At 39.4% G+C, this 15,965-nt stretch overlaps 1 protein-coding gene across 11 annotated transcripts in view; it reads left to right on the top strand.

Annotated features, from left to right (window-relative positions):
- Nucleotides 1-15,965, top strand: part of nrxn1a (neurexin 1a) — a 162,590-nt gene that overhangs the window by 104,411 nt on the left and 42,214 nt on the right. Inside the window, exon 1 of one of the 11 annotated variants that reach the window (XM_058406277.1) lies at nucleotides 4,616-5,832. The exons of the other annotated variants lie outside the window; for them this stretch is intronic. Within the exon in view, the coding sequence (XP_058262260.1) occupies nucleotides 5,625-5,832 (208 nt within the window). The 5' untranslated portion in view covers nucleotides 4,616-5,624. Of the gene's footprint in view, nucleotides 1-4,615; nucleotides 5,833-15,965 lie in introns of those variants that run through there. 11 annotated transcript variants of the gene reach the window in all.

The following is a 15,965-nucleotide window of genomic DNA, read 5'->3' as shown; positions in this document are numbered from 1 at the left end:
AATTTGGAGAATTTTCTGAGCTACAGATTCACTTGTACAGTTAATTGTGCTTCCTGATTAGAGGCTGTGTATTTAGTAATCCTGACTTTTAAGGATAAATGGAAAGGCATTTTATCCCCTGAATTGAGTAAGATTTGTTTCATGATCAAGAAAGAAAAGATTTATTGTTTTATTTTTATTCATTCCCGAATCATACAGCCAAAATAACCCAAAAAATATAAAGCCAAAAAACATATGCAGGCATTGAGTATAAATTAGATAAGCAAAAAATTACTACTATAATTGTATACTTAATTATAAACAAACTAATAAACAAATTGATTCATTTTTGTTGGCTACAAAACAAAAGAAAACTAGCAGCAAACTGAATGTCACTCCAACACATTACGAAACAAAACATATTGCGTCCATCCGGCAGCTCAACACAACACACAGCTGCTGTTTGCTTTACACTGTGCCGCAAAATATCATTCATTCAGCTCTCATATTATTCAGTGTCTTTCTGCTTCACCACTAGGGGGCATGACAGGACCACACTGAGACAGTAGCTTGAAAAATATCACTTGTTTGTGGGCTCGTATGTAGCTCACTGCAGCAAAGGATGATTTTCTCCTTGAAGATTTTCTCCTTGACATAAGTTATATTGCTCACTTCCAGCTGTTGAGCATGTGTATGTTGTTTATGATCCTGTTTGTGACACTTCTCTGTCTTTACAAAATAAATTGACCCGAGATCTCTCGTGAACTCCAAAAGTGCTGAGTGAAAGTAAACTGAACAGCGTAGAAAGTCCTTGAGCTGTTTTAAGAAGCGGATGTGTTTCCACACTGTCAGCCTGTTCGCTGATAAGAGGCTGTTTTTGTTCTGGAAAAGCATCCACGCAGCTCACCTTGCATCCTCCATGTCCCTGTCCCTGCAATAGAGATGCAAAAATGTCTCTCAGAGGATTCAGACAAGCAATGCTTTCTCAGTCTTGCTTCATTTTCCCCTCACTTCTTATTAGTTTTACTCTTTTCATACTTTTTTCCCCCTAAAATTCTTTTCTTGCACGTGGTCAGTGCGAGGGTTCAGTACACTATAAAGTAGAATGGAGGAGAATGTGCGATCGTATGTTTTAACACATACCACTGAGTCACGAACACCTACACGTTCACATTCCCCGTTAACTGCCAAATCATTTTTGTTTCCTCTCACACCTACAGCCACATTCACAAATATGAAAGGACAACATATTCATCAGCCATTCATACCCACATGCTAAAGGATTGGTCACTAAATCAGAGAGAAGTGCATGATTCATTCTGAGTCTCCTCCTCTGCTGGAGGCTGGCTGGAGATTGTACTGTATTTTACTCTTTGTGAGATTGAATTCTCCCTATAATCATAAAAACACATGACAAATTTGACCTTGCTGAAATATTAGGCTTGTGCTCAAAAAGAAAAGCGAGTTCTCTGGGGGGGAAAAAAATGAAGATTTTAGCTGACAACCTAAAAGAACCTAAAGATTTTTTTTTTTTTTTTTGAGATATTGAGATTACAGTTTAGGCTTAGATGTAGATATAGCATTATTTAGCACTTTAAAGGTAATATGACAGAATGAAAAAAGACCTATTGTGAAAAGCTGTACACTCTGCGAAGATCATACACTCACTGGCCACTTTAATAGAAACACACTCTACATCTGCTCGTGCAATCATCAGATAGCAGTGCTGTGCGTAAATGCATACAGAAAATGTTCACGCCAATCAAAAGTACGGGGGGAAAATCTGATCTCAGGTCACTCTGAAAGTGGCATGGTTGTTGGTGCTGGATTGAGCATGTTTCTCATGCATAGAAGTCTCAAGAGTGAGAACGACGCAAAACATTTGAGCATTCGGTGAGCAGCAGTAATGCCTTAATGACAGGAAGCATACAGTCACTCAAATAACCACTCTGTATAACCGTGATGAGCAGGTAAAGCATCTCAGAATGAATATAACAGCAAAGCATGAGGTCGTAAGAGTACAACTTGCAAAGACTCACAGAAACTAGACATCTGAAAATTGAGACAAACATAAGCTGGTTCTTTTTCCCATCTTTTACTGTCCAGTTTTGGTGTATCTTTGCCCACTGTAGCCCCAGACTCATGTTCTTATACAGTATAAAACTCATTTCCTTAATAACTTTAAGGACTGTTGTAACTCAAATGGGTTTGAAATAAGCACACAAATTTTTTTAGGGAGATTATTGTTCCTGTAGTGGTGTACTGTTTTCTCATGTGATTTGAGATGTAGCCACAGCAATAACCTACTGTAAATCTGCTTAAACAATCTGCTCTGAATTTAAACAGTCTACTCGGTCACTTTATTGCAAAAAAATATATATATATATAGCTGGCTATAGCAGATGGATTGGAAAAGGTTGAGCAGATTTTATTATACCCCATTTTCTCCCGGTTTGTTTGCTGCCAGTCTCCACCCACGAGTCCTTCCTTATCACACAACTGCTTGCTCATTGCCAAATAGTGCAGTAAACTCCACAAAGACTATGGTTTATATTTGGTATCTGATATCAGAGTTGTTAAATTGAACTACAGCTCACTCAAATAATGCCACCAAAGTGCTATCTGTCTCCAGACAGAAGATTAATCAAGAGCTCATTCAGTTATCCTGCTTTGAAAATATTTTTCATTTATAGGGGGAATCACACACACACACCTCCAACCCTGCACCCAAACTGTTCACCAATTGCTGTGTGAATATCCCAAATGTGTAATTATGTCAATCTGCTACTTATCACTTTCATCACTGCATACTCACTCTTCTTCACACACCCTCACAGCGAGTTTGTCAAACAAACTAGCACTCTGATTTCTGTCAGTTATCATGGGACACTGTTGAATGTTGTGATTAAAAGGTGAAGGTGATGAGAGCAGGCGACGCTGTATACTCCGTGCTGATTATCTATACATACGTGCACTTAAGCAGACTGATAAGGGGTCTGATTTTGCTGTGCTAAAGTAAAATGACCGTATTGACATGATGGAGATAAGGCTAGATAACACGTTCCTGCTTGGAGAAATTAAATCTGATAGGTTTGTGCTGTGCAGAAATGGCCTCCTGCCCCCTTTCCAATGGAACATCTTTTCTACAAAGCAATGCATCATCTTTAATTAACTTGCTGCTATCAGCAATCTGCATTTTAATAAAAAGTCAATATTTCCAAGTTAGAGTGGGCGTGGTGGTTGAGGGAAGTGGAGTGGTCTTAACTTAACATTTCGGGAAAGGAGAACTAATATCGAGGCTAATAAGAAGAAATATTTACTAGAAGTACAAAGTCCACCTTTAATACAATAGAAAATGATTCAATGCAACACGATGTGAGATGTATTATAGGGTAACATGAGAAAAAGAAATCAACTTTCGGAGTATCTTTGACGTTCCATTATTTTTTGACTAATTTAATGCGAGTTTACTTAATTTAACTGAAATGAATGGCTTTAAACATGGTTCCATTAGATACATACTGCTACGAAGCAGTCTGCAGCCACCAGGTGGCGAGCTTGTAAGCAGTACAACGTGCATCTTTTTTATTGTCTTAAAATGGATATGGAAAATCCATTTTCATCTAAATCATATTATACTCAAATGTTTATAATTCATTTTTACACTCCTATCATGCCAGTGTTTTGTGTCATTTGTTTACATACCAAATGGAAAATCTCATCTTCCGAGTGGCTTATTTTGACTGAATGATTTTCAAGACCCCAAGTGAAGCAGCTCTAACAGCTCGACTTTGTCAGTTATAATTATGCGGTGCTAACAATCCTAACTGCAAGAGTGAGAGCTCTGCACATGGGAGGATATGACATGAGACACACTTTCAGCATTCCCAAGTCAAGTTCACAGCCCAAACACGGCCGGTGTCGGGATACATACAGTACAATAACTGTAGGCTTTATTATTTTATATTTATATATATATATATATATATATATATATATATATATATATATATATATATATATAATTTCAGGTTGTGGGTTAGGCCTGGGTGTAAATTAGTAGTGGTTGTGATTTCCTGTCATGATGGTTTAAGATGGTATATCTAACTATTTCTCTTTTGGTGCTAGAATCTATGATATATTTTTTGTTTGTTTTTTCATCCAGAATAATGATGCCTAGTATTTTTTTATTTTTTTTATTATCCTGGGTCTTGTTGGTTTAGTGCTTCCTGAAGCGTTGCTCCCAAAGGCTACTACTTCCACTTCATTGGCTTGTCGCTGTCCATGGTGCTGAAGTTCATACAAATGACTGGGCTTATGTCTTAAAGGCTCTGAGCATGTTAGGCACAGAAATTCATGAAGGGCTGACTGTTTGCTCTCAGATTTTGTCAGAACAAAATGAATTTTTCCGACTGTGTTAGGGACAAAGTGCGAGAATAGAACTTCAGCAGGGTTTAATTGTGTAATAAGCCCAACCAGACGTTTTCCACTCTCTCCCTTTGTCTTTCCCTGCCTCTCTCACTCTGAATCCCAGCTGAGCTGCACCTGCCCACTGAACCGCCCCCCTCTTGCACCTCTTTTCTCCTAACGGAGAGAAGGATAGAATGAGACAGCGAGAGGAGGCTGGATAAACAAGAAGAGAGTGCAGCCTTGCACAGCCTTGCAATCTTCAACGATAGAGGGGGAGGGATAGAGAAAAGTGAAACAGAGAGAACAAGGGAGAGAGAAAGAGGAGGGGGAGGAAAAAAGCCAACCGGGCTCCACTGTTCTCTTTCTCTCCTTTTCTCGCTCTACTCCACTTATTCGCCAGGTCTGGCTGGCACAGAAAGAGGCTGCGGTCCTCTACAGAAACTGGACGAGAGATTATTGTGAGGAGGGAATGAAGAGAGAGAAGAAGGGAGAAATTGGCTTCTAATCACTTCTTGCGCTTCTTGTGACTTCGTCCTTGCACTTTTATGAGGAGCTCCAATTTTTCCTCCAGACTACAATATGTTTTTTCTTTCATCTACTAGTGGTTTTTTGTGACGTTTCACCTCATGCTTCCTCCGAGAGGTGCTGTAGTCACAACCAGTAGCAGCCAGCGTGCATGTGTAACTGTGTGGGAGTGTGTGTGTGTGTGTGTCGTTTGGGGAGGGGGAGAAGCTCTGTGGATGGAGTTAAACGCTGCAGCAATGATCTCGTCGTGTGTGTGCCACTAGCCACTCCGCTCATCTCTTTCCCCTGGGCTTGAGGGATGCAGCCTCCGCTCTATGGCTTGCAGATTGAGGCTTTAGAGTATGCCAGTAAACTCCAGGAGCACTGGGAGAGCGCAGATGAAGACTTCTCTCACTGTTCTCCCTTCAGATCTACTGGAATATTGCCCTGGATTCTCATGTCTGCCAAATTCATTCTTTCTCCTGATGGATTTTCACTTTTGTGCAGAATGTAGAGCTGCTTGTTTTGCTTAAATGCACCGTAATGACAGTCCCAGATACTTGAAGAATTGTCCAGTCAGGTTGGATTTTATTTTGTGCTGTTTCTTTGGTGGTCTGTTGCTGACGTTGTCCCCTTGTACGGTAAGAGTAAAAAAGCATGAGAGAGGACATGAGTTGCCAGGTGTTCTGAGTGTTCCCTGCACTTGTGCTCAGTAATTGGACTGTGGAAGTATGTGTGGAAAAGCAGCGTGTGTGGGGTCCAGTGTGGCTCCTCTTCGCCTGGGCTCCACTCTGCTCCCGTTAACACTGTGCCTGGTCCTCTGGGAGCCGTTCACAGCCTTCACCTCAGCCACCAGTCTGTCCGAGGGTCAGGAGAACCATTATCAAGCTCAGGACATGCATCATGAGAGATCCCACGCCTCCCTGCGCTCAGGCCACAGTGCGTAGAGTTTCTCTTCATACTCATAAATGCTTGTCTGATTACTCATCATCCTGTGAGAGGGAGAATGGCTGCATGATTATAAGTGGGGATGCAAAGAAATATAAGTGAACATGCCATTTGCTCTAAATGTATAATGACTCACAGAAGAATGAATTCTGTCAAGTTTCTTGAACTTGTTTTGTCAATGCTACCCTCATTTTGATCTATACATATTTTCTTGGTACCTGAGTCTCAGATTATTGTCTGGTCATGTAGCAAGCATGTGCAGTGAGTATATCTGTGTGTGTGTGTGTGTGTGTGTGTAATGCAGTGCTCAGGCCAAATTGAATGTCCTAGGTTCATAAGGGAAAGAGACAGGCTTTTAAGAGACCATTAGACTCTAGGGCATTGAGACTTATTTGTACACTATGCCTGTTATTCCCCTCTCCTTTGAAACTCATTTCCAGCATATTGCTATAATATCTCATTTGCTTGCCCTCACAGGGTTTGTGCACACTGTAAAATGGACACCTCCTGAACAATCCCTCCAGCCTTTCGCCTCCCAGTCTGTTGTCAAGAGTCTTGTCGCGACTCGCAGTTTAAAACTATCAGGCCGATTTACACGCTGTGTGCAGAGGAGCCTGAGCTGTCAGGCTGTGATGCTCTAGGCTTATATAACAGGACCTGGCTGCCTCTCACTATTATTCTAACAGATTGAACTCTGATTAAAAAAGAAAAAAAAAATGGAAACATAATTGAACCCAGGCAGGAGTGCGTGAGGAAGTGAAAGTTTGTGATGTGAAAGGAGTCATTCATCATGCTTTCACAGAGATAGTATCTCTGGTTTTCTGTTAAAGCTCTTCTCTTCTTCTTCCTCTATCTATCTCTCTGTCTTCTCCTCATTTGGAGAATGTGTGTGACACAGCTGGCATCTCTAATGGCTGGGCGTGCTGAGATCACTGAGCCACTTTGCACATGTGTGTCACCCCAGGCAGCGAGGCAGCACATAAAGATCTGATGCTTCTGCCTCTTCACTCCCTCTTAACCATAAACACCCCCCCCCCACACACACACATACACATATACACACATATACAAACTCAAGAGTCTCTCAAATCCACCCTCAAAATATACATTGAAGAGCACACATTTTTACTGATGATAGAAATCCCACACATACTCATATCCTCCTAATTCCAATTTTTAACCCCCCCTACACACACACACACACACACAATCCCAGATTGACCAAATATCAGATTCCTTCTAACAGTAAACACACAGATTACAAATTTCAGCTCTACACCAATATGCCTGCAACATTTAACAGTAATATTCAATACATTTTAAAAAAAGAAATGAAATGCTTGTATTGAATTCTTAAGCCAAAATAAATTACTTTCCACAACTGATCCGTGCAAGTTTTCCAACTGTTTTTTAACTCTTCGCTCCACTGCTTCGGCGCAATAAAACGAGCAGTGTAAGCACTGTAAGCGAGTTCTCTCGTCTCTTTAATAACCATTTAAAAGCTACCATTTAAAAGCTATTACTCATATGGTATGTCGTGCACAGCACTGAACCGTGTACGTATGTGTGTATGTGTGTGTGTGTGTGTGTGTTTTCTCGTGAGTTCTCTCTATTTCTCTCTCAAGTGATTAGATGCAAAGTGAATATGAAAGCAGAAAGCGAGACGAATTATGGGCCGTAACTCTAAGCTCCTACAAAGTGTTTTGATGTCCTATTCTTTTTCTTCCTTTTCTTCCTCTTGTTCCCCCCTGATTTTTTTCTCTATTTCTGCCAAATGAACAAGCTGTACATGTTTCTAATGTTGCCTTGTTAACCACTGTTTAAGCTCCTTATCTAATTTCACATTCCATGGATCAGAAGAATTAGATCAGACGATAATACACCAATGTATATGTGAAGATAGAGAGGCATCTGAGTGTGTGGATGGTAGAGGAGTGTAAACCTCAGGCTTTGATTCTTAAGGCATTGATTCGGTATATTTCACAATTTTATTTCCTCTGCTATGATATGACACAAGATGATTTATGATTCAGAAAAATCGACATTGAAACAACCATACCAAATCTACTGTGACATGATACAGCATTACTTATGATTCATAAGTCAACGATCAAATATCTGTGTTAGGAATAAAATTTTCGATTGCATTTACTTTGATATTTGACAATATCACTGAAACTGCTATCATACAACACAATATGTTTTCAATACATAAGGCAACAATTAGAAATTTCTCAGTATTTGGACATCTGACAGTAACACTGAATCCAATTTTTTGAGGTGATTCAGTATTATTGATGCCATTGAATCTGTCAGTTCATAGGAAAATGATTCACTAGTTAACACTACTGATGCACAACATATTTTTGATTCATAAGGAAACAATTCAGTCTTTAACAACAGCTGGACCCTAGTAAGATGCAAGAAAATCCCATTTTTGATTCATAGGGCAACAATTTGACCTTTGATTTCACTCAATCTGCTATGATATGAAACGATTTTGATTCGCGAGTCGATTCAGTATTCAGCAACTCCGATGAACATGTTTTCGATACCTAAGGCAACAATTAGATATTTGAAAATATCACTGAATCCGCTATGACATGATTCGGTTCATGAGGTGATTGAGTGTTTTTTGATGTCACTGAATGTTACAGGACTAAATAAGTATTTCGATTCATAAGAGAATGATTCGGTATTTGAGAACCCCACTGAATCTGCTACAATACAATAGCCCTGAATCTGCTACGACATGCTACCATACATTTTTTCGATTCCAGTCAGTGATTCGATATGTGACGATAACTCTGAATCTGCCAGGATACAATAGGATTCCATTTTGATTAATAAAGAAATTCAATATTTTGACAATATGCTACGGTGTGATACAATACAGTTTTGATTCATAAGGCAGCAATTCAATATTTATTCATACCACTGAATGTGTTACTATCCGGTATCATTTGAATTCATAAGGCGAAACCTCTGAAACTGCTACAATAAAATTTGATATCATTTAGTATTCTTCAATAAACATGTGCCCAGGTTTGTTCAGAATCCGTAGCAGGAGTGTTTCACCTCCAGGGGTTAGTGTCATCTTACATTGCATTGAGTAATTTAGCCGTTTCAAGTGTTGCAATATAAAGCGCTGTGGTTTATCTGCTTATTAACCTAAATGGCATTTACACAAAAGACTAATCAGGTGTTCGAAGTGCATACATAAATATTATACCAAGCTTTCACTGAACACAACACAGTGCACATTAACACAGCCGCTATAATCATACACTCTATATTATATGTTCATTTTTATCCAATTATAGGCTTTCTCATCATCCAGACTACTAAACCTAGACGATTATCAGCTGTACTTCCTCTCTGTGTAGCACGGTGTATTGTTCGTTCAGTATTTATTAAAGATTTGTACACTCGTTAATTTTAGATTTCTCCACACTTCAACACAGATCAGGAAGAAATATTGAAAATCAGAGTTATAAGAATATAAGAACGTGTTTTCCACCTCAGCAGAGTTTACTCTCTCTATTGTTCTGTCTCTTTGATTAAGGTGTGTGTGTGTGTGTGTGTGTGTGTGTGTGTGTGTGGAATAAAAGGAATAAAACAGAAAAGGAAGGAAGGAAGGTAGAAATATTTTCTTCATAAAATCTTCATAAAAGAAATTACGTTCTAAATATAATGTGTGTGTATTTTGTATGAGTGTGAATGTGTGTATGTTTTGTAGTGTATTTATATGAGTATGTGTGTGTGTTCTGTATGAGTTTGTTTGTGTGTGTGTATGTGTGTGTTCTGTATGAGTTTGTTTGTGTGTGTGTGTATGTGTGTTCTGTATGAGTGTGTTTGTGTGTGTGTATGTGTATGTGTGTGTTCTGTATGAGTGTGTTTGTGTGTGTGTATGTGTGTGTTCTGTATGAGTGTGTTTGTGTGTGTGTATGTGTGTGTTCTGTATGAGTGTGTTTGTGTGTGTATGTGTGTGTTCTGTATGAGTGTGTTTGTGTGTGTATGTGTGTGTTCTGTATGAGTGTGTTTGTGTGTGTGTATGTGTGTGTTCTGTATGAGTGTGTTTGTGTGTGTATGTGTGTGTGTTCTGTATGAGTTTGTTTGTGTGTGTGTGTATGTGTGTGTTCTGTATGAGTGTGTTTGTGTGTGTGTATGTGTGTGTTCTGTATGAGTTTGTTTGTGTGTGTGTGTATGTGTGTTCTGTATGAGTGTGTTTGTGTGTGTGTATGTGTGTGTTCTGTATGAGTTTGTTTGTGTGTGTATGTGTGTGTGTTCTGTATGAGTTTGTTTGTGTGTGTGTGTATGTGTGTTCTGTATGAGTGTGTTTGTGTGTGTGTATGTGTGTGTTCTGTATGAGTATGTTTGTGTGTGTGTATGTGTGTGTTCTGTATGAGTATGTTTGTGTGTGTGTATGTGTGTGTTCTGTATGAGTGTGTTTGTGTGTATGTATGTGTGTGTTCTGTATGAGTATGTTTGTGTGTGTGTATGTGTGTGTTCTGTATGAGTATGTTTGTGTGTGTGTATGTGTGTGTTCTGTATGAGTATGTTTGTGTGTGTGTATGTGTGTGTTCTGTATGAGTTTGTTTGTGTGTGTGTGTATGTGTGTTCTGTATGAGTGTGTTTGTGTGTGTGTATGTGTATGTGTGTGTTCTGTATGAGTGTGTTTGTGTGTGTGTATGTGTGTGTTCTGTATGAGTGTGTTTGTGTGTGTGTATGTGTGTGTTCTGTATGAGTGTGTTTGTGTGTGTGTATGTGTGTGTTCTGTATGAGTGTGTTTGTGTGTGTGTATGTGTGTGTTCTGTATGAGTGTGTTTGTGTGTGTGTATGTGTGTGTGTTCTGTATGAGTGTGTTTGTGTGTGTGTATGTGTGTGTTCTGTATGAGTGTGTTTGTGTGTGTGTATGTGTGTGTTCTGTATGAGTGTGTTTGTGTGTGTGTATGTGTGTGTTCTGTATGAGTGTGTTTGTGTGTGTGTATGTGTGTGTTCTGTATGAGTGTGTTTGTGTGTGTGTATGTGTGTGTTCTGTATGAGTTTGTTTGTGTGTGTGTGTATGTGTGTTCTGTATGAGTGTGTTTGTGTGTGTGTATGTGTGTGTTCTGTATGAGTTTGTTTGTGTGTGTGTATATGTGTGTTCTGTATGAGTGTGTTTGTGTGTGTGTATGTGTATGTGTGTGTTCTGTATGAGTGTGTTTGTGTGTGTGTATGTGTGTGTTCTGTATGAGTGTGTTTGTGTGTGTGTATGTGTGTGTTCTGTATGAGTGTGTTTGTGTGTGTATGTGTGTGTTCTGTATGAGTATGTTTGTGTGTGTGTATGTGTGTGTTCTGTATGAGTGTGTTTGTGTGTGTATGTGTGTGTGTTCTGTATGAGTTTGTTTGTGTGTGTGTGTATGTGTGTGTTCTGTATGAGTGTGTTTGTGTGTGTGTATGTGTGTGTTCTGTATGAGTGTGTTTGTGTGTGTGTATGTGTGTGTTCTGTATGAGTGTGTTTGTGTGTGTGTATGTGTGTGTGTTCTGTATGAGTGTGTTTGTGTGTGTGTGTATGTGTGTGTTCTGTATGAGTGTGTTTGTGTGTGTGTATGTGTGTGTTCTGTATGAGTTTGTTTGTGTGTGTGTGTATGTGTGTGTTCTGTATGAGTGTGTTTGTGTGTGTGTATGTGTGTGTTCTGTATGAGTTTGTTTGTGTGTGTATGTGTGTGTTTTCTGTATGAGTTTGTTTGTGTGTGTGTGTATGTGTGTGTTCTGTATGAGTGTGTTTGTGTGTGTGTATGTGTGTGTTCTGTATGAGTATGTTTGTGTGTGTGTATGTGTGTGTTCTGTATGAGTATGTTTGTGTGTGTGTATGTGTGTGTTCTGTATGAGTATGTTTGTGTGTGTGTATGTGTGTGTTCTGTATGAGTGTGTTTGTGTGTGTGTATGTGTATGTGTGTGTTCTGTATGAGTGTGTTTGTGTGTGTGTATGTGTGTGTTCTGTATGAGTGTGTTTGTGTGTGTGTATGTGTGTGTTCTGTATGAGTGTGTTTGTGTGTGTGTATGTGTGTGTTCTGTATGAGTGTGTTTGTGTGTGTGTATGTGTGTGTTCTGTATGAGTGTGTTTGTGTGTGTGTATGTGTGTGTTCTGTATGAGTGTGTTTGTGTGTGTGTATGTGTGTGTTCTGTATGAGTGTGTTTGTGTGTGTGTATGTGTGTGTTCTGTATGAGTGTGTTTGTGTGTGTGTATGTGTGTGTGTTCTGTATGAGTGTGTTTGTGTGTGTGTATGTGTGTGTTCTGTATGAGTGTGTTTGTGTGTGTGTATGTGTGTGTTCTGTATGAGTGTGTTTGTGTGTGTGTATGTGTGTGTGTTCTGTATGAGTGTGTTTGTGTGTGTGTATGTGTGTGTTCTGTATGAGTGTGTTTGTGTGTGTGTATGTGTGTGTTCTGTATGAGTGTGTTTGTGTGTGTGTATGTGTGTGTTCTGTATGAGTGTGTTTGTGTGTGTGTTTGTGTGTGTGTATGTGTGTGTATGTGTGTGTTCTGTATGAGTATGTTTGTGTGTGTGTATATGTGTGTTCTGTATGAGTGTGTTTGTGTGTGTGTATGTGTATGTGTGTGTTCTGTATGAGTGTGTTTGTGTGTGTGTATGTGTGTGTTCTGTATGAGTGTGTTTGTGTGTGTGTATGTGTGTGTTCTGTATGAGTGTGTTTGTGTGTGTGTATGTGTGTGTTCTGTATGAGTGTGTTTGTGTGTGTGTATGTGTGTGTTCTGTATGAGTGTGTTTGTGTGTGTGTATGTGTGTGTTCTGTATGAGTGTGTTTGTGTGTGTGTATGTGTGTGTTCTGTATGAGTGTGTTTGTGTGTGTGTATGTGTGTGTTCTGTATGAGTGTGTTTGTGTGTGTGTATGTGTGTGTGTTCTGTATGAGTGTGTTTGTGTGTGTGTATGTGTGTGTTCTGTATGAGTGTGTTTGTGTGTGTGTATGTGTGTGTTCTGTATGAGTGTGTTTGTGTGTGTGTATGTGTGTGTGTTCTGTATGAGTGTGTTTGTGTGTGTGTATGTGTGTGTTCTGTATGAGTGTGTTTGTGTGTGTGTATGTGTGTGTTCTGTATGAGTGTGTTTGTGTGTGTGTATGTGTGTGTTCTGTATGAGTGTGTTTGTGTGTGTGTTTGTGTGTGTGTATGTGTGTGTATGTGTGTGTTCTGTATGAGTATGTTTGTGTGTGTGTATATGTGTGTTCTGTATGAGTGTGTTTGTGTGTGTGTATGTGTATGTGTGTGTTCTGTATGAGTGTGTTTGTGTGTGTGTATGTGTGTGTTCTGTATGAGTGTGTTTGTGTGTGTGTATGTGTGTGTTCTGTATGAGTGTGTTTGTGTGTGTATGTGTGTGTTCTGTATGAGTATGTTTGTGTGTGTGTATGTGTGTGTTCTGTATGAGTGTGTTTGTGTGTGTATGTGTGTGTGTTCTGTATGAGTTTGTTTGTGTGTGTGTGTATGTGTGTGTTCTGTATGAGTGTGTTTGTGTGTGTGTATGTGTGTGTTCTGTATGAGTTTGTTTGTGTGTGTGTGTATGTGTGTGTTCTGTATGAGTGTGTTTGTGTGTGTGTATGTGTGTGTTCTGTATGAGTTTGTTTGTGTGTGTATGTGTGTGTTTTCTGTATGAGTTTGTTTGTGTGTGTGTGTATGTGTGTTCTGTATGAGTGTGTTTGTGTGTGTGTATGTGTGTGTTCTGTATGAGTGTGTTTGTGTGTGTGTATGTGTGTGTTCTGTATGAGTGTGTTTGTGTGTGTGTATGTGTGTGTTCTGTATGAGTGTGTTTGTGTGTGTGTATGTGTGTGTTCTGTATGAGTGTGTTTGTGTGTGTGTATGTGTGTGTGTTCTGTATGAGTGTGTTTGTGTGTGTGTATGTGTGTGTTCTGTATGAGTGTGTTTGTGTGTGTGTATGTGTGTGTTCTGTATGAGTGTGTTTGTGTGTGTGTATGTGTGTGTTCTGTATGAGTATGTTTGTGTGTGTGTATGTGTGTGTTCTGTATGAGTGTGTTTGTGTGTGTGTATGTGTGTGTTCTGTATGAGTGTGTTTGTGTGTGTGTATGTGTGTGTTCTGTATGAGTGTGTTTGTGTGTGTGTATGTGTGTGTTCTGTATGAGTATGTTTGTGTGTGTGTATGTGTGTGTTCTGTATGAGTGTGTTTGTGTGTGTGTATGTGTGTGTTCTGTATGAGTATGTTTGTGTGTGTGTATGTGTGTGTTCTGTATGAGTATGTTTGTGTGTGTGTATGTGTGTTCTGTATGAGTGTGTTTGTGTGTGTGTATGTGTGTGTTCTGTATGAGTTTGTTTGTGTGTGTGCATGTGTGTGTTCTGTATGAGTGTGTTTGTGTGTGTGTATGTGTGTGTTCTGTATGAGTGTGTTTGTGTGTGTGCATGTGTGTGTTCTGTATGAGTGTGTTTGTGTGTGTATGTGTGTGTGTTCTGTATGAGTATGTTTGTGTGTGTATGTGTGTGTGTTCTGTATGAGTATGTTTGTGTGTGTGCATGTGTGTGTTCTGTATGAGTTTGTTTGTGTGTGTGTATGTGTGTGTTCTGTATGAGTTTGTTTGTGTGTGTGCATGTGTGTGTTCTGTATGAGTGTGTTTGTGTGTGTGTATGTGTGTGTTCTGTATGAGTGTGTTTGTGTGTGTGCATGTGTGTGTTCTGTATGAGTTTGTTTGTGTGTGTGTATGTGTGTGTTCTGTATGAGTTTGTTTGTGTGTGTGTGTATGTGTGTGTTCTGTATGAGTTTGTTTGTGTGTGTGTGTATGTGTGTGTTCTGTATGAGTTTGTTTGTGTGTGTGTGTATGTGTGTGTTCTGTATGAGTTTGTTTGTGTGTGTGTGTATGTGTGTGTTCTGTATGAGTGTGTTTGTGTGTGTGTTTGTGTGTGTGTATGTGTGTGTATGTGTGTGTTCTGTATGAGTTTGTTTGTGTGTGTGTGTATGTGTGTGTTCTGTATGAGTTTGTTTGTGTGTGTGTGTATGTGTGTGTTCTGTATGAGTTTGTTTGTGTGTGTGTGTATGTGTGTGTTCTGTATGAGTTTGTTTGTGTGTGTGTGTATGTGTGTGTTCTGTATGAGTGTGTTTGTGTGTGTGTTTGTGTGTGTGTATGTGTGTGTATGTGTGTGTTCTGTATGAGTTTGTTTGTGTGTGTGTGTATGTGTGTGTTCTGTATGAGTTTGTTTGTGTGTGTGTGTATGTGTGTGTTCTGTATGAGTTTGTTTGTGTGTGTGTGTATGTGTGTGTTCTGTATGAGTTTGTTTGTGTGTGTGTGTATGTGTGTGTTCTGTATGAGTGTGTTTGTGTGTGTGTTTGTGTGTGTGTATGTGTGTGTATGTGTGTGTTCTGTATGAGTTTGTTTGTGTGTGTATGTGTATGTGTGTGTGTTTTATATGAGTGTGTTTGTGTGTGTGCATGTGTGTGTTTTGTATTAGTGTGTTTGTGTGTGTGTATGTGTGTGTTTTGTATGAGTGTGTTTGTGTGTGTGTGTGTGTTCTGTATGAGTGTGTTTGTGTGTGTGTTTGTGTGTGTGTATGTGTGTGTATGTGTGTGTTCTGTATGAGTTTGTTTGTGTGTGTGTGTGTGTATGTGTGTGTGTTTTATATGAGTGTGTTTGTGTGTGTGCATGTGTGTGTTTTGTATTAGTGTGTTTGTGTGTGTGTATGTGTGTGTTCTGTATGAGTATGTTTGTGTGTGTGTATGTGTGTGTTCTGTATGAGTGTGTTTGTGTGTGTGTATGTGTGTGTTTGTGTGTGTGTATGTGTGTGTGTTTGTGTGTGTGTATGTGTGTGTTCTGTATGAGTGTGTTTGTGTGTGTGTATGTGTGTGTTCTGTATGAGTGTGTTTGTGTGTGTGTATGTGTGTGTTCTGTATGAGTGTGTTTGTGTGTGTGTATGTGTGTGTTCTGTATGAGTGTGTTTGTGTGTGTGTATGTGTGTGTTCTGTATGAGTGTGTTTGTGTGTGTGTATGTGTGTGTGTTCTGTATGAGTGTGTTTGTGTGTGTGTATGTGTGTGTTCTGTATGAGTGTGTTTGTGTGTGTGTATGTGTGTGTTCTGTATGAGTGTGTTTGTGTGTGTGTATGTGTGTGTTCTGTATGAGTATGTTTGTGTG

This window comes from Hemibagrus wyckioides, linkage group LG13 (genome assembly GCF_019097595.1).
Source record: "Hemibagrus wyckioides isolate EC202008001 linkage group LG13, SWU_Hwy_1.0, whole genome shotgun sequence".
Classification (NCBI taxonomy): Eukaryota; Metazoa; Chordata; class Actinopteri; order Siluriformes; family Bagridae; genus Hemibagrus; species Hemibagrus wyckioides.
The sequence above is the reverse complement of the archived record's forward strand: the minus strand, read 5'-3'. Positions and strand labels throughout refer to the sequence as shown.